General features: G+C 38.5%; 1 protein-coding gene across 3 annotated transcripts in view; it reads right to left on the bottom strand.

Moving 5' to 3' along the window:
- TMEM117 (transmembrane protein 117) overlaps positions 1 to 18,522 on the bottom strand; it is a 178,323-nt gene that overhangs the window by 24,446 nt on the left and 135,355 nt on the right. For all 3 annotated transcript variants that reach the window (XM_021545319.2, XM_021545320.3, XM_077783484.1), the window contains exon 6: positions 9,689 to 9,848. In XM_021545319.2, coding sequence (XP_021400994.1) covers positions 9,689 to 9,848 — 160 coding nt within the window. The remainder of the gene's footprint in view (positions 1 to 9,688; positions 9,849 to 18,522) is intronic.

Here is an 18,522-nt window from a genome sequence, read left to right as displayed (position 1 = left end):
TGGAAGGGAGACAAGAAGTGATTCTGGTTTGAACAGCAGCTGCAGGGTAGATGAGTCAGATTCACTAAATATGGAGCCTAGAAATGAGAGACATAAAGACTTAAAGCTGGAATTGGATATAAATAATGGGATATGTCACAGAACCGGACATGAGGAGAACGCAGGATCGGGGCAAAAAAGGAGACACAGAGAGAGGATTTGGAAGTGACAGGAAGGAAAAAGCCACACTTGGGGCATATGATCAGAAAGTGTCAGTACCTCATTGGCTCTGGAGTTTAGAGTGATCTTCATGCCTCCAATTATTACCACCCTCTGCTGTTAACAAGTAAATGTGAAGTCCAGAGGCAAAGTATATTTATCTTCTTTTTTATGAACTGTCTCATTGGAAGAAAAAGCAGACACTGCTATTAGCAGTTGCTCACATGGCAAACATCCCTGCAGGGGAGGTAAGAGTTCCAGTACCTGATAAGACACATTGCATTCATATGGCAGGCTTTTGATTTTGAGATTGCTATCTTTTTGTAAAAAAATATCAGATTTGTGCACACAGAAAGTCCTGCATTAAGGCATCTGCCTGAAAATTTCAATGGTAAAGACTCAAGAACTAGATGTCAGACTAAGGTTATCTGTACCTTGTGGGTAGGCATGGTACAAGCCTTTCTTAATTACTGCATCACACAGAATTTGTTCCAGAAGAAACAACGTTTTTCATTAAGGAGTATCTAAGTTATGATTGTGAGGTGGAAATATATAGTGACAGAGACTCCTGTAGTTCTCCTGAACTCTGCATCTGCTGCACAAGCTGGAAAATGTGTGGGAAGAGAGGGTAGCAGCAGATGTGAAAACATTTGCCTCCTGTTACAGAAGTCATTGCTGCTAGGAGAAACAGAATTTGACCAGCTCTGCTGTGACACATCTCTCAACCTACTCTGCTATGAGGCTATGAGACATCTAAGAGACACCAAGTGAATTTCTAGAACCAAACTATTTTTTTTCCTATAGGATTGCCTCCCGACCCTACCTATGCTTAGATTTGTACCAGTGACAAGTGTCCATGGCTGGTATTGAAACCAACAAGAGCTGGACCTGAATATATCACCACTGGGAAGAGGAAGGGTTGACACAATATTCGTGGGGAGAACAAAGGTCCTGTAATGCATGGCACTGTCCAGATAGGATAGCACTGTACTCCTTTAAGATCAGCATAAAACAGTAATCAGACTTTTTATGGAGCTATATATTTGACACAGTTATAGGCATCATTCAAAACAAGCAAAGAAACTGCTTTTAAAATAGTTTGAATGCTACAAGAGAAATAGGGCTGCCAGTATAATAACATATAAGTAAATAGGTGGCTCTGTCTGTTACTAATGAAATAATATGCTAGATTCTCCTCACTCAATTAGGTAACTGCTCAGATAAGAGATGGGTAATAATATGAATTTTCATAATAATGTCATCAGACATCTCAAATTAGGGGCCCTTTGACTTTAATTTCTTTGTGCCTCAGTATGAAATGTGGACAATAATGGACAATAATACTCCTGTTGTGAAGGCTATTGTGAAGATAAATATATTAATGCTTGAGAAGCCCTTAGGAAATACAGCAATGAGTGTCACAAAAAAAGTCCACAAGGAAATGAATGATTTCATCTTCACAGCAAGGTTCCAATCATGTGCAGTAAGCAAGGCCTGGGGCCACAGGCTGCACAGAAAAGGTAAACCAAAATATCGAATAGCTTCTCATTAAGTGAACACCATTCATCCAGTGCAGCAAGTGAGAGGTCCTGTGGAAAAATGGAATGTGAATAGATAATTAAAGATGGTATCACAATGCACAGACAAAATAGGGGTGAAAATTTGTACTGGTGACTTAATTCTGACATCTCCTAATTCCTGAATGCATGATTCTGCAGCTTCAGTATTGTCACATTTTCAACACCATTTTTTATATGTCACTGTATTCGTCTTGCTTAAATTACAATCTGCTCATTTCTGATATTAGGCTTGTTGGTGTGATGCTTTTCTTTCTCTAATCCCCTGTATTTAGAGCACATTGTCCAGATATGAAAATCTTTGCAGCCTGACCTTGAGGAACAGGAAGTTTGTGAAATTTAGATTAGTACAGTAATTGTCTGGCCCAGAAGCCAAAAACATGCCCAAGGGTATTTAACATTCATTCAGAAGATGTAGCTAGTGCTTTTCAACTTAGGGTCAGAATAAAAGCGCAACTTAGAGCCAAAAAAACATGCTGCAGTTCTTGTCTGGGAGGTTGCAGATTGCTGGGGCACCACCAAGCAGCTGCCTTCAGAAATGTCACCCGGCACAGTCTCAGAAGTCTGGGCAGGTTTCTCCAACACACAGTCTGCAAAAACTGGGCCAAATCAAGGCTATAAAAATGTACACTCGCACTCCTGACATGGAACAACAATCTTCTTGGTTTCCTCTTAACTAGCTGCCTGATAAAGCAGATCACTTAATCACTTCTTTTCTGCCACCTACTCCTTAACAGATTGTGTGCTATACATGGGATCAGTGCTGCTGTTGAGAGTTGTTTCTCCACTTTAGGCACACAGTTCTGAACTGGAATGAAATTTCATTATAGACCAAATGCATGCTGCACATTGTATATAGTCAAGTCCAAAAACCATCTGAGCGAAACTAAAAGTATAGAGCCATCCAAGAAAGATTATGGGATTATACCCTTAAATCCATGGTGAGATACATTAGAAAGGGATGTAAACAGTTTTCTCATTTTCATCTACAGGCAATAGAATGGATTACCTAGCCACAAATTTCCATCATTTAATTCCTTGTGTGGTATGTGATGCAGGAAACATCACAGCAAAGCTCAGCGAGAACTGATGGAGAGTGAAATCAAAACTGGGTTTATATGAATGAAAGAGCTTCAATGTCTCTGCTGAAAGATGAAATAAAATCACAGAAAAAATGACCATTACCAGTCAGAACAACTACAGTGCAGTCTTCTGACTTATTGTATCACTAAATTAATGCTGGCAGGGGTGCAAGCCATGAATTCACTGAGAAGTACAGTACTCCAGAGGCTTCTGTGATTCTTGAAAAAGAGATGGAAACAACAGAGTTGGCCAGAACAGAGTAAAAGCTTCTTGAAGTGATGGCCAAATTTGGCTGGCCACAGAAGCAAAGCAGCCCTGCCAAGGCTGGGTCACTGAAACCATGAATACTTCCCTGGGAGTGGGGCACCACCACCAGCAACTGCCTCTGGTCTATGCCTCCCCCTGTGCCTCTGGTGCACTGTACAGTGCTGTTGGATGGAGGGAGACTATTGCAGGGGATAAAGCCAATTCCCAATCTTTCTCTCTGCTGACATGCTACCCTGTGCAGCATGACTATCCTGCTACCACCATGATCTTAATGCAGATACAGGAAACTGCTTGCAAATGTCTGCTATGAGCTGGAGGTGGCCAGGCTTGGAGCTGCCACCATGACTCCTGGGCCTGGGCTTCTTTCTCCCTTATGGCCCCCATAAGTGTTTCAAACCACTCCCAGCATCAGCCTGCCTTAAGGACACACAGCACCTTCCCCAGAGCCAGCCCTGAAAGTGGCTCTTCAATTCAGCTATTTTCATCCAGGGAGAAATGGATTCCATGCCTGCTGTGACTGATTTCAGAGGCTCTGACAGCACACCATGCATTGGTTGCTAATGGATAGTCCCCTCTGTGCCTGTGGCTGCCCTCTCTGCTAATGAAGTGGGAGATGAAAGCACATGGCACCATCACACACTACTCGAGGCTGTGTCATTCTGGTATTAGAGGTATCAAGACAAGTTCAGCATTACTGGCTACTGCAGCATTCAAAAAAGTGTTGGGAAGGGTGAAGTGAAAACTACAGCTCTTTCCAAGTTTGAGCAACATCACCTTTGTCCCTGCTTGTACCATTTCAATAAGAGCAATGTCGTGTTGACAGCACCCATTGGCTCAGGCAAGGCTCTAAGGAATCTTAATGAAAAATTATATTGCAAAATACTATCTGGGTACTAGGAAGAGATAAAGAAAAGGTTAATTATATGGGGACCAGCCAAGGCAAAGCCAACTGCTGGACACTACTGAGACTATTTGGGAGACTCTATAGGCATATTGATTTTGTTGTTTTGCTGCTCCAGTGGGAAACACAGAAATTACACTGTGTTATGTAGTGCTGGTGCCCAATCTATCTGTCAGACCTGGTGTTATTCTGGGGAATCTCCTTTGCCTAAAAATCATTACATGACAGAGAAGCAAACATGGTCAGATTCCAGAAGAAGGAATTTTTAGCTTTTGACCTGTTGGAAACTAGAAACCTGGTTGACTGGCCAAGCTACACAATGCCTATGATCCACACTTACACAATGCCTATGACCCACAGGGAGGGACATGATGCCAAACAGTATAGCTGAGTAATTAAATGGTAGTTGAAACTCAGAAACCATCACAACCTATAATTTCAAATCACTAAAAGCACTAGGGAGTATTTCCCCTCCTCTATACATATGGAAACAAATTATTTATTGATGGGCTCAGTAAAGTTTGGATTCTAGCAGATGCAAAAATATCTAATTCATTTGGTATCTCAAGACTCAGTGGTTAAATATGTCTGTTTTGTTATACAAATAAAACCAGCAGCTTTATAGCATGTTAGAAGAAGTCAAAGGAAATAAAAGTAATTGTCTTTTTGTTAATGTTTCATATGAGATACTTCAAACTTTTTGAGGAAGTATAAAGATCTGACATTCAATCAGATTTCTAGAAATAACTCAGCTAGACTAACAATATCAAGCATATTCTTGTTTCTTTTCCCCTCTACGGTTTGTTTAAGAGCAACCAAGTAATGCTTGCTCCCTCTTCTTACTTGAACTCAGTATTATTGGTAGGTGGATCTGTATGCTCTGTACAACCTGTCTGTAAGTCTTGTATGTTCAATATGCCATTAGCTAAAGGTAAGATATGGATAGGCATAAAATGTGTTGCCAAGGCAGTTCTCTGTCTAATGGTGGCAAACAGAGATTTATCTCTCTCTTTTTAATTCACTGCTTGCATTTTAAAAATTGCAAGCAATTCTGTCACTTAGAAAGCAGCTGAACCTGTTCAATCTCATCTCAAAATTTTTATTTTCACATAAAAACCTGTGTAACACTCATAACAAAGCAGATTTCTACAGTCAAATAATACATTCCAGAGCATTGCTGTGGAGAGTTGAAATTATCTGAATGTCACTATTACTGTTACATCAACATAAATCACTCCAATATACTTTGAAACAATGCAACATTTCTTGCACATACACCCAGCAATAATAAAGCCTATCACATACTGATTACAGCAGAATGTATGAAAAGGCTCTCCTTGCTGTTAAAGATTAAAATAGCCCCATGAAAGACTTGCAAAAAATTTCCAGATTTTCTTGTTCCTATAAGTGCATGTTTTTCTGTGAATTGGGCCTGGATATTTTGGTTTCCAGGGGCAATATGTGAAAATGCTGGGTCTACTTTTAGACAACTGCTTTGTTATTTCAGGCAAATATCTGCACTGCCAAAGAAGGGCTTCAGTGTCACATGTATGGCATGTACCCATTGTCAGGGTAAAAGGGAATGACTGTGACAAATGAGAAGCTTTTTCAGCTAATTCATTTTGGGTGTAGTCATCTCAGAGCCATGAGGCTCCAGCTGGGACTGGTGCCTAATTACACTAGAAGTTGTACCAAGTCAGCCTCCTTCACTGAGCACCTTGGGGGCTTAAGCAGACAATCACACAAATAGTGAAAGAAAAGAACTACAGTTGTTCCTCTTCTGCAAATGAGGAACTAAGTGACAGAGCTAAAAAAAGGGCTCAGCCCTCAGCCAGTATAAATTGGCACAAGAAGATTCAGGTCATCACAAATACACCAAGTTACAGAAGCTAGAAATCACTGGAGTTGGATTTGTAATGCCTGAGATAAATATAATGCATCCGAGCAAGATTTAACCATCTGCAATCAGTATAAAAGATGAAATGTACTTTAAAATACTGTGCTTCACATGTCTAGTTTAATAAAATCCACAGCATAAAATGATGGTGCCAGTTATCAAACTAGACAAGCACAGAATGGTAACACTGCAAGAAAAACCAGCCAGCTCGTTAAAATGGTAAGGGTAATGGTAATGTGCAATAAGGGACAAAATACACCCACCTTTTCTCAGCAGAAAATTATTTTGCTTATACTTTTCTTAGTCCCCAAATAACTGAAAGTCTTGAAAAAATAAACTTGTAATTTTTAGTGGGGTCTGGCAAGGGGGCAAAAGAATGTTTCAAGGATTTTTAGAAGGAATTTATATATCCTACTGGATCTTGAAAATATTTCAACAGAAACATCTGGGTTTTAATTACACATATCAATGTTTTTTGCCCCTCATCACCCTTTTATATAAACACTACCTACACTTTCATTAAACTCCAAAGTGTTTTCCTTTAAAATAAACCCATTTGATTGCCAAAGCATTATTTCATTCTCTGAACTGTAATAATAATACATTTCCATTCTCTTTGCCTTATCCTCAGAAAACAACAAAGTGAAGGAGGTGTGGAGGTTACTCTGGTTACTCAGAGCCTTACTTCCCTGCCAGGAGACAGGCAGTGACATTTCACTCTGTAGGACACTCCATTTCTATGTGCTTATTCCTGAGCTGGCCATTTCTGGGACCACACTAACTTGTCTCTCTTAGAACACAGTAACTCATTCCCTTGTTACCAGTCACAGAGAGATGATACAGGAACATTAAGAGAAAACAGATGCCTGATGGATGGCAGTGAGCTCAGGAGAGCTACTGTTCTGTGTTCAAAATTGAAAGGAGAGATACTTGATATCATTCAAAGCAGTGACTCTCAGGAAAAAAAAAAAAACAAAAAAAACAGCACTTTAGGACTGAGGAATTCAATGCAGCCAAAAATCTATAAATCCATAAGTAGCAGCTGTAGAGGCAGATTCAAGAAAAGAAATCTAGGATAGGAAAGAGATTCACATCTGACCCACTACTAAGAAATGCCATGGCCCCAATAATGGCATGAGAAACATTATACTTTTCTTGGTTAAATGGTATTTAGGATTATACTCAGGTATGTCACTTGGATTTCATACTAAGTACAAATAAAGTGAAGCTGTAGGTCAAGAGTGTTCCTTTCTAGTCCTTTAATTCACTTTCCAGGATTATTTTCAAATGTTTTACATCAGTACTGATAAGGAACACTTCCACAATCCATAGATAGATGAGGATGTAGAAAGGACAAAGAAGCGGGGAAAGTCTTTACTGTGTGAGAGACTGCAGGAAGGAAAATCTATTACTTGCTACAGAAAGGTGTCTCCCAAAGTCACCCCACTTGAACCTATCTCTTCTCCTTCAGAGATCTGCAGGCCACAGGAGATACACTACAACAGAGCCAGCCCCCACAGTAGGATTCTTCAGCAAACATTGCACAATTAGCTGAGTACAAATGTGTCTTCAAAATGGTTATCCATTTCTGTAATGCTGTTTGACAGGCGTGTCTAAAAACTGCTAGGAAGAGCAATATACTCTGAATGGAATGAAACACTCCACATAATTCTGACAAAAGTAGTCCAGGATATATGGATATATGGATCCATCATCAGTTTTATTAAAGGTGAATTTCCATTTACCCTGACTCATCTGAAAAACTTGTCACTGGTCACCTGCCCTTATTGCTGAGTTCACATCTGAGAGATGACCTTATCAATCTCTGTCAGTATCTGAAGGGAAGGTGTTAAAAGGATGGAGCCGAGCTGTTTTCTATGGTGCCAAGCAACAGAACAAGAGGCAATGGGCAGAAACTGATACACAGGAAGTTCCACCTGAAAATGAGGAAGAACTTCATTACTGTGCAGGTAACCATGCACTGGAACAGATTTTCCAGAGAGATTGTGGAATCTCCCTCACTGGAGGTATTCAAGAACTGTCTGGACACAACCCTGTGCAGTATGCTCTGGGATGACTCTGCTTGAGCAGGGAGGTTGGAGCAGATGCCCCACTCTGGTCCCTTCCAACCTGGCCCATTCTGTGATTCCATGTGATTTAATACTTTGCTCTCTCAACATGAGATTATTGCAGAAGCAATGCTAGAAATATATTGTAAATAAAATACACCAACATATTTTCACAGTCCAAATAGACAACTACAAGCAAGTAAAAAACTCCATCACACAAATATCACTTAGAAATGCAATTTTAAAGAGCCTCTTGCTTTGTGCTAGAAAAATATAAAAGAGTGTTCGGGACAAGCTGTTTCACATAAGTTTTTTCTCTATATTCAGCAGCTCCAAGAGCAAAATATTGGAATTTCTTTTTTCGAAGCCAAAAGGATGGTTTAATAGTTATTTTATATGAAGACAGCTCTGTTTTTCTACCCTGCATGCAATACCAAATTCAGTATAGCTTGATACATCCTGCATTTTCATTCATACTTTCATTACAGCTCTGTAAAGTACAATAATTTATTATACATTCTCTTGAATCTTTTTGAAACATCAAACAAAATGTAAAATTCAAAGGTAGAGAAAATAAAGCACCTTATGAGAAAAGCAGTATCATCAGAAAAACAGCATTTCCTTTCTTATCCTCCCAGTTCTAACCATGAACCACAGTGAGCACTGAACAGTGGTGGACATTGGAAACCAAAACTGAACTATAGGATTCTATGCACCTTTCAAGTCCTAGTACAGCAGTGATAAAATCTGAGTGCCACCAGTGTCACCTCTATGATAATTACTCAAGTAATAGATAGCTTTTTAAAGAGAACTGAGTGTCTCAGAAACACTCTCTGCTGGCAGAATTAGTAATATATTGGAGAGGATGGACCCATTGGTTCTTCTCATATTCTTTGCTGACCTTCAGTTCAACAGTCTAATATGTCTAGGACTATGAGCAGCCATGGGTCTTCCATACTCTTCTTCCTTACCTCAGCCCAAATGATATAATTTTTCAAAGAGGTTCGGGTGAATTATTCACACAAGGCTCAAACTACATACAGATGCAAAGGGGAGAGCACAGTTTCAAATGAAGAAGGTTTATGGCCACATACTTGTGACCCAGACTCATTTCTTAGCAGGTGGATTCAAAGGAGCAGACACCAGGCAGATTAAAATTAATCATCTCCCCAGTTAAGCTTTCAGGCAGAAGTCATTACACTACAAGGACCTGTCATCAAGTAAAAAAAAAAAATTCACGTAGAATTGAAAAGTTGAATCTTAATAGCAAATACTAATTTTCATCTATTAAAGTATCTTTGTGTGTGTATACATAATATTGTAGGTGTTTGAAATTTTGAAGTATTTCTTTCTTTTTTATCTGAATTTATCTTCCTAAGAGAAGATTTGAATTTACAAAACTACCGGCTTCTGTTTCTTTTCATGATGTAATTTTTGCAGAAAACACGTTCTAATTTGCAGTCATGCAGTTCTTACCTAGCACTCTAAAAGAAATCAGCAATATTTTCACTATAAAAGGCCAGAGGACTTTTTTGCAAAGTCACTGAGAATGATGTTATAAAATGCCCTTACTAGTAGTGATTGCAAACTAAACATTTATTTACCTTTTTGTAGCCTTAGTTAAACACCATTTGCTCTAGAGGAAGTAGTGACTAGGCAGCCTCAACAGCCTGAGTGGAACATTAGGAGAGTGTACCTGCATGACAATAAGAAGGTCAAACACCAAGATGAAAGAAGCCAAGAAGGCTCTTGAGACCTCATCACTTGGCAGAAATCCACGATTCAGCTTGTCCCAGCTGATCCAGTCAGTAGTGATGACAAGAACAACTACAGAGGTCAGAGTAAACAGAACTGTCCTGGAAGGAAGAAGAAAAAACAGTTCAGAGAGAATACGATAGTAATGAAGATGCATCATTCTATTTTATCTGTCTTCTAATGGTCAACTAGTATTTTATCAGCACTTTTCCCATGATGAAAACAGACTAAAGAAAATTAAGTGCAAAAACAAATCTTTTAATTTAAGAAAGAAAGCAGTCAGCTGTATCCTTAGTGGAAATAAATTTAGTAGCTAGTACTAAGCATATTGCAAAATTAGCTGAAGTATATCACTCTAGTTCTTCATTCTGTACTTTTCACTGAAGATGAAAACCAGTTAAGTAAGAAAGAAGTAAAATCTACCAAGGCCTGCATGATCTAGGCCAAATTCAAATCAATTAATTGAGAGAACATTGTCTAAAGCACCAAAGAAATTAGAGCCTTTGAAAATTTTTCTAAGCTGTAAGAGCTATAAGACACTAACTGTGAAGTCTAATTTTCATACAGAAACATGTCTCCATAAAAAAAAAAATGTTCAATGCATAAAATTAAATTTTTGCAAATTCTGGAGATTGCAAAAATATTTTGCTTTGTGTTTTCTAAGATGTCCTTTGTAAAAGTTTTCAACAATTTTATGACTTTTCTGAGAAGTCAGTGAAGAGTGAACCACAAAAGTATTAAGGCCTCTGTATAAATGTTACAAGAATTCCAGAAGATACATTTGATTAATTCATACAAGTTTGAAACATAGTATTTAAGAAAATATCTTTCTAAGCTATCCCTGCAAAATACCTCTGCATCATTTCCAGCAGCAATTTGGTAATACCTTACAGAGTTGGCAGCAGTGATTGATTGAATTTCTGGTTCCCTGGAAACTGGAAAATTTAGCTGGTAATTTAAGGGTGAGCAAGGCTTCTTCCAGTAGCCATAGCTGTCAGCAATACTGTGCTATAATAGTGGAATATCAAAATCTGAATGCATGCTCATGGCTAAATAATTGTGGCAGTTTTTTTTTTTTTTCTACAGCAATAATATCTCATTTTCTTCAGCTACTGAGTGTTGTAAAATAAAGTGAAGAATATTTTCCATGACATTTCCAAACACGACCAATATTCAGCAGAGGAAAAAAAATCTGTACACCAGTAGTCACGGGCTACCAGTCTGTATGCATTTTTTTAATACAGCAGCCTTGTCTGTATCTGTGAGGAAGGGAAAATAAATGCACATAGGCAATAGTATAATACATTTGGACTCATAAACATAATTCTTTTGAAATGATGGGCTGCACTTCTTCAGAATGTAATGAGACACAATGTAATGCTACCACCTTTAGCTTGGTACATCTATTTTTGTTCTTAATAAATTAAGTCAGTTACATGCAACACTATGGTTGACATACTAACAATTTCCCCTGAAAGAATTATGAGCACCTAGACAAGTAAAAACCAATTAATGGGCATATTAAATGTAATTAGACCTAAGCAATAGTCAAGCCTTCTTATCCCAAAACATTTGCTTAGCTACCATCTCAACTGTCAGTACCTCAACCTGACTGACATTTTTACAAGCTCCACTTTGGCACATACACAGAACAGTTTACTTTGGAAAGACAGTTCTCTCTCTTGCATATAGTCTCTTGAGACACACAAAAGTGTTTTTTCCTACTTATTTCACCTTCATATCTCATGGTTGATGTTCTTACTTTACCTGAAAGGTTCTCCAAAAAGAAAGCAATCCTCAGCACTTGTCTGCTGGTCAAGGCAGACTCCCCCAGCCACTAGGCACCCTGATTTTCTTTGACCTCTTTCTGTGGAATCACCACTCCTGGGGCAGAGGAAGTTTAAAACCATAATTTAAATCTGAGTATTTTGCTATAGGAAGCATATACCCAGAAGTTATGCTCAAGACTATTCTGCCTCAGTCCTCTTGAATTATACATTTGCATTTTGGAGCAAGAGTTAAAGCATGGAAGATCAAACTTTGGCATGTAGGCAAGCAAAGGCAGGCTTATTTTTATTCATGCTTTGTTGGCATGCATGCAAAGACCGATGTGTGTGCTCAAGTCCTGATTTCCTTGAGGAAATGCATATGCACTTAGAAAATGGTTTTGTTATTCATTCTGAAATGTCAAATAGGGAGGGAAGGGAGCAGAAAATGGGCTGCTAATAGAATAAGAAAATGTGAGACCAACAAAGAAGGTTAGACATAGACTTTCAAAATGGTTGCATTAAACAGCACAATTAGTACTCAGTTGTATTTTTGACCTATGATACTGGAACACAGCAAGATATTCAATACGTGCTTTTGGAGTTATTATAAATAGAGTTTTTTTGGCTTAGAGTTCAGTTAGCTTCTTGTGAAAGTACAGGGTCCTGGAGATTAAGGAAAAAAGATGTGGATTTCATTTAACTTGACGTAACTTGTATTGGATAAACCAGTGTGAGCTGCCCTGCTATATTTAGCCCAGTATAGTTTGCCCTTTATTCTGCAATGCACATTATTGAGAAAGAGCTACACTGTCACACTATGCCCCACATTGCTGGCAGGACCTCTCCTCATTACAGAAGGGGAAAAGCTACAAGGTGAAGGGCAAGAGAGGACTGACTCTCCTCTGTAACAGGCATTAAGAAGTGCAATTTCTGTCTCTAGTTCACAAAGGAAACACACTTTTATATTTCACTTCTAATTCTAGCTTCCTGTGTTGAATGATTATGGATCCTGGACACCTATTCAGTTGCAATAAGACAACATACTGCATACTCCTTAAGAGTGAAAAGAAACACTATCTCGACCAATAGCATACCGAATAGTTAAAATTATGAGGTAGGTCCAGAAAAGTCACTACTGTAATTATCACTGCCAGTGATTATTTAACAACCCCATTGCTACACTGAAATGGGGAGGGATAAAAAGAGGGAGACTGAAAAACTTTTACTGCCAAAAATCTCTCAAAAACCAGGCAAGCTTTTAGACTGTATCTCTATAATAATCCTTGCTTCCTTGCTTACCAGGACTGATTTTGGTCTTGAATTTGTGAAACCAAATCACTCACGCCAAACTGAATCCAGACTACTGGCTCACTTGTCAATAGAAGACTAATCTGGTTCTCAAAAATTTGGCAAGGCCCAAACCAGATGCATCTTCCCTTCTACCCCTTTCCACAACAATTTCTTCCACTGTAAGCTTTGATCAAACTGACCAACTTTAAAACTATCATCCAGCACATTATACATTATGAAAGATTGTCAACCACATGGACCAGAAGCCTGAGCAGTTTTAGTCACTGGTGGTGGTTCCCTTACGGCAGACAGAATCACAGCCTAAATCTTGTAGAGAGAAAACACAATGATCTTCTGTGATCGTATGTCCTCGATGCTTGGAGACATTCTCTTCTGATGTTTAGCATGTCCTACCTCCCTCATCAGGAACTTCTAAGCAGAGCCCATGAGGCCACGTTCTCTTGCAGCTCCAGGGCAGTACCACAAAGCCTTTCACAGCACATCCCTTTGACTCCACCCAGCCACACCCTCAGGAATCAGTCTGTTATTTTTCTGTACTGAGTGAAAACCGGAAAAATCCAGAATTTGTCCCTGGAAAGATAAAAGACAAGCTAATAAATGCATAAATGTTCATAAAATATTTAATGTGGGAAACAAGAACTCTTTCCAATCTGAGTCTCATGATTCCTCATGTCTAAATCAGCAGGGCAAAGTATATCAAATATGGATTCTGGTCTGTGATGGAACTTCATTTCTCAAACTGTAACACAGAGAAAATGAAGTTTTTAATTCAAAGGCTTAACACAATTCTCTGCACAACACTACCTTCCCTTTATTTGTGACTTTGAGCTACTCATTTTTTGGAGATATTTAGACGTTACATGACCCTCTGCTAAATCTTTTGTGATGCTACACCTTTGATGATCAGATAGTAAGAGTTCTGTCAAGACCAACTGAAGAGATGAAAGACAAACTTTAGTTATTTTCCTTTTGTCTTCTTCAAGGGGCAAAAACACTATCTTGCCCTTTTATTACACCTTTTCCAGAAAAAAAACCTACCTGTGCTTAGTCAAAAGTAGCTCTCAGATTTGTATGACTCAGTATTTTGAGAACTTTTCATCTTAATTTCACACATAATTTTCACTAAGGTAGGTCATTTGTAAATCATTAAACATTGTTAACTAGTATTCCAAGTATTACTTAATACAATGTTCATTTGGGATGGAACACTTTAGACAGGACCAAGAAACTGATCAGTCATGCTCCTTAGGGCTGCTCTTTGTGGGAGAGGGGTGTCTGCCATTACTGCTGTGCCACCTACATCACACTGCCAGTTCCTGTCTTGTCTCTGCACTTCCCTGGGGTTTCCCCAACTCAGAAACCACCCCCACTGTGTCACAATCCCCTCACTTGCTGTGCCATGCACCTGCACTGGCTCTGATTGCCTTGGCAACTTTTCATTAATGTACCCAAATAATTGCAAATATCCTGTGAAAACAGATACAGAAAAGGAACAACAAATTTTACTGCTCTTTATATTTAGAAATACTTTCCAGTCCTCAGGAAAGAAAGATAATCCATTGAGTCAAACACTCTACATAATTTTTAATCTCAGAATCAGCACTGGTCACATATACAGTCACACAGTACACAGTAACTACAAAGAAAAATGCTACTGCAGATGTTCACATACAAATGCCAATACTTTTTATTTCACTTGTTTTAATTAAGAAGGGCTCTGTTATTTAATCTGTCAAAAATAGCAACTCTAAGCCCATTCAAAATAAAATATTTAGTCTGCCTGTTGCTTGGTGTCAAAACCACTTCTGCAATTAAGCAAATATAAGTGACAGATGCTCTGGTGGTGGAAAGCATCTGTGTTCCCTGGAGCAGCGTAACTTCAATCCTCCAGCTGGCCACTGCTCTTCTGCCCCTATGGGACAGCTCTCTGAAAGAAGAGAGAGCAGGGCCTCAAGATTTCTGTGTTTACCAGCAGCTACTGCAGTGCCACAGAGTGATGACACAGTTGGTGCTGAGGATCCCATATTCAGTGTTTGTGTAGTGTGCACTGAGCACACATCCATAACTTTAGCACATCAGGTGAGTCCTGGAAAGCAGTGTCCACTTCAGATGTACCCGGAAGAAATCCCACTTGTGCACCCCAGAGTAATCCATACCATTAGCCAAAGGGCAGATGGCTAACTGGCAGGTCCACCCCAGAAATGTACTACTGAGGTGAATTGGTAATGCATACAGACCCTAGAAATCTAGGAATATTTGGAGAGTTAATTACCTCTTTGTAAGAGGTAAAGACCTCTTTGTTAAGATAAGGTGTTTGATCCTGATGGAGACAAGTATGTAGCAGAGATATGGAGCAATACTATTGTCAGATTTCAGAGCACCACACTCCCCATGGCATGCTCTGCAGGCATGAATAAGTGGGAGAAATTACATTAATGCATATTACCATCAATGAGACTTAATTATCTGAAGTTAAATATCAATTAGAAGAAAATGGTTTATAATTCAAACGTTGAATCACATTAAAGTCCCTGTCACCACAGTAGTATATGCCTGACTTCTGTCCACGTTGAAAGTAATGTATAAGTAATTCAGCATTTTCCAGTAACTACCAGTTCTGAAATACTTTTTCTGAAACACTCCCTATGCTGTGTATGGCTCACAAGTACATATTAATAGCAGATACTGCACATTTTGAGAACCATACATTCCCAGTTAAATCTTCTAAACAATGCTTCTTGCCATTCTGACTGGTGAGCTGAAACAAATTGGACACCACAGAGTATATTTGCTCTCAGGTGGCAAAATTGGAATTGTTTTTCTGCTTTTTTCTATATTCACTTACTAACACTATGAATTTTCCAGATCAAAAAGATGTAGAAGAAGCAAGGCTGGGGCCTTGCCAGGATTGACTTGGTATGCCTTTTCCAGCCAATGTCCCTAGAACTTGAGGATCTTTCAATCTTGCAACCCTAGCCCTAAGTATAAACCCTAATCCTAACCCTAACACCAGCTTCAGCTCTAAACCTAACAAAATCCTATGGGTTTTCCAGATCAGAAAAATGGAGCTTCAGCAAGACTGGGGCCTTGCAGGGATTGTGTAGGCATGCCTTTTCCAGCCCTAGTGTTCCTGGAGCTGTAGGCTCTTTGACTCTCTCAGCCCTAACCCTAAGGCTAACACTAACACTAACCCTAACCCAGCACCAGGCTAGCCGAACCCTCTACTATGGGTTTCAAGTTCAGAAAGATGTAGGAGCAGCAAGGCTGGGACCTTGCTGGGATCGTTTTGGCAGGGCTTGTCCAGACCCAGTGTTCCTGGAGCTCTAGGCTCTTTGACTCTCTCAACCCTAACCTTAAACTGAACACTCAACCCTAACCCCAACCCCAGTTTAGCCCTAACAGTAAGCAAATCCAGATGAGAAAAGTGGAGGAGCAGCAAAGCTGGGGCCTTGCTGGGATCACCTTGTCTTGCCTTTTCAAGCCCCAGAAGTTCCTGGAGCTGACCTAATTCCAACAACCTTTCCCACAAACCTTGCTTTACATCTATCTTTTGACTGTAACAGTTTTGATTTTATTAGAGTGCATCAATATAATTCCAGAGCTATTTGGGATTTTTGCACAAAGATTTGTAAAAAGCCTGAAATTACATTTATGTCAATATATAAAGGAAACATTTTGCTATGTTTCATGTAATAAAATTAATAAGATTAGGTAATGTAATCACATGGTGCAATAACAGAATTCTAGAGAGCATCATTTTTTTTATTACAGGTAGAAGCATCTTTGAGTTTCCTTTTGCCACACCATCAATTTGCTAAAATGAAAGTGTTATCTATTCCAAACAGCAGCTCATTTAAATTAAACTCATCACCATAAGCTTTACATTTCAAATGCCATTTCCTATCTGTGACACAAAAAAGCAAAACCAGTTTGTTAAAGTTCATGGTCTTACTTGTAAAAAACATTTTCAATCACTATCATATGCAAGGTAGTATAAAACTCACATGAATCATATCCAAGGAACTCTACTTCATGTTCAAATTCCAAAGTTAGAAGTTAATTGCTTAACTCCAGCAAAAAAGTATTTGGAAAGAAAAAATGAACCAAAGCAGAAAACCAAACACAATTCTATATAAAGAGAAGCCATTCTTCTGTTTTACTTTCAGATGGATTCATCACTTATTTTATTAATGGAATGGGGTGTGGAAGACAGCTGCTCAAAAAATAACCAAAAAAAGATTTAAAAAAATATTTTAAGAGCAACAATATGCCCTAGGGTAGACCTGCCTGGCAATTATTCAGGAAAAATGGTTTCTATTCAGAAAAGTGCAGCTCATCAAATATGGTAAATTTACCAGTGAAAGGGATGATTTCTGTAATGCGAGGGAAGCTGTGTCAGAATCACTCACAATCCCTGCACTTCATTGTGTTTGAGGAGCCTGGGCAGCATCTCAGTTACACCAGATGATACAAACAGTGCAGAGGCAATTACCTGTTCTGAGTAAGTCAGACCAGCTATTTGAATATTACTGTTGATGAGACCAGCTGGATGCAATAACAAGAAGATTTTCACATGCTACAATATACTATTTGTTCAGACTCTCTAGCTGAAGCTGGTCTACTTAGTATACATGAGTCAATGTTAGTCATGACATGACATTAATCATGAGTCAACAGTTCTCAGGACACGGATTTCCTACACCCATGTGTCTTAGTGCTTAGTTATTCCCAGTCCCTGGTTAGAGTGAGGTAAAGGCTTTTTATCATAGTGGCAAGACATGGGATATATGCCAAAACATACAAAACAGGGACTTTGGCTTTCATGTTTCCAGCATCCTCAGCAACTGCTAGAAACTGGTTATGAGAAGAAAATCTTATTGGCCTCCATTTCTCAGTTATCATTAAATACTCAGTAAAGTCTTAAGTTCATTGCAATGTAGAACAGGAAAAAACTTTTGTAACAGAAAAGATATATGTTTTAACATTTAGAAGGAAAAACCAATTTCAAGTGCATTTAGATAGTAATTCAAATGCTATTCTAAAAGCCTAAAATGAAGCTTTTCAGACCTAGAGCAGGAGCTAGAACTATGTCTCAACACCTCCTTGATTTTTCCTGAATTGAGATACATTATTAAACTCTAGTTTTAGAAACAAGCAAGAGCATAACTGTGGATTTAACACCACATTTTCAAGCCTATGATCTGCATTATTTGGATTTCTAGATGGATGATTTAAGACAAAGTGATTAATTTTCAGAAGACATAATTGAAAATATCTAAGTAAGAAAAGTGGTAAAAATTAATTATTTTCATTATTTAATTAATAAATAATTGCTTCTCAATTGCAAATTTTACTAGCATTGTTTGTGTTTAAAGTTTATTCAATCATTAATGGAACTTTAAACCTGATCAATGTTTTACTTTATAAGCAACACTTTGAATGTTTCTTTTAGGATATTCTAGGCACATATTTCTTTTCTGTATTTTAGTTATTAAAATTTTTTCCCAAATCACAGTGAGGTGTGCTACATTTTTTCTAGGGCCAAGCAAAAAACTGATCATTATTTTTTTTAAAAAGACATTATTTTTACATATGGGTTAGTTTAGTGCAATTAGAACGTTTTATAAGGAATTCAGAATCAGCCAGAAAATTAACCATAGAGGTTTTTTTTCAGAAAACTACACGTGAAATAACA

This window comes from Lonchura striata, chromosome 5 (genome assembly GCF_046129695.1).
Source record: "Lonchura striata isolate bLonStr1 chromosome 5, bLonStr1.mat, whole genome shotgun sequence".
Lineage (NCBI taxonomy): Eukaryota > Metazoa > Chordata > Aves > Passeriformes > Estrildidae > Lonchura > Lonchura striata.
The sequence above is the reverse complement of the archived record's forward strand: the minus strand, read 5'-3'. Positions and strand labels throughout refer to the sequence as shown.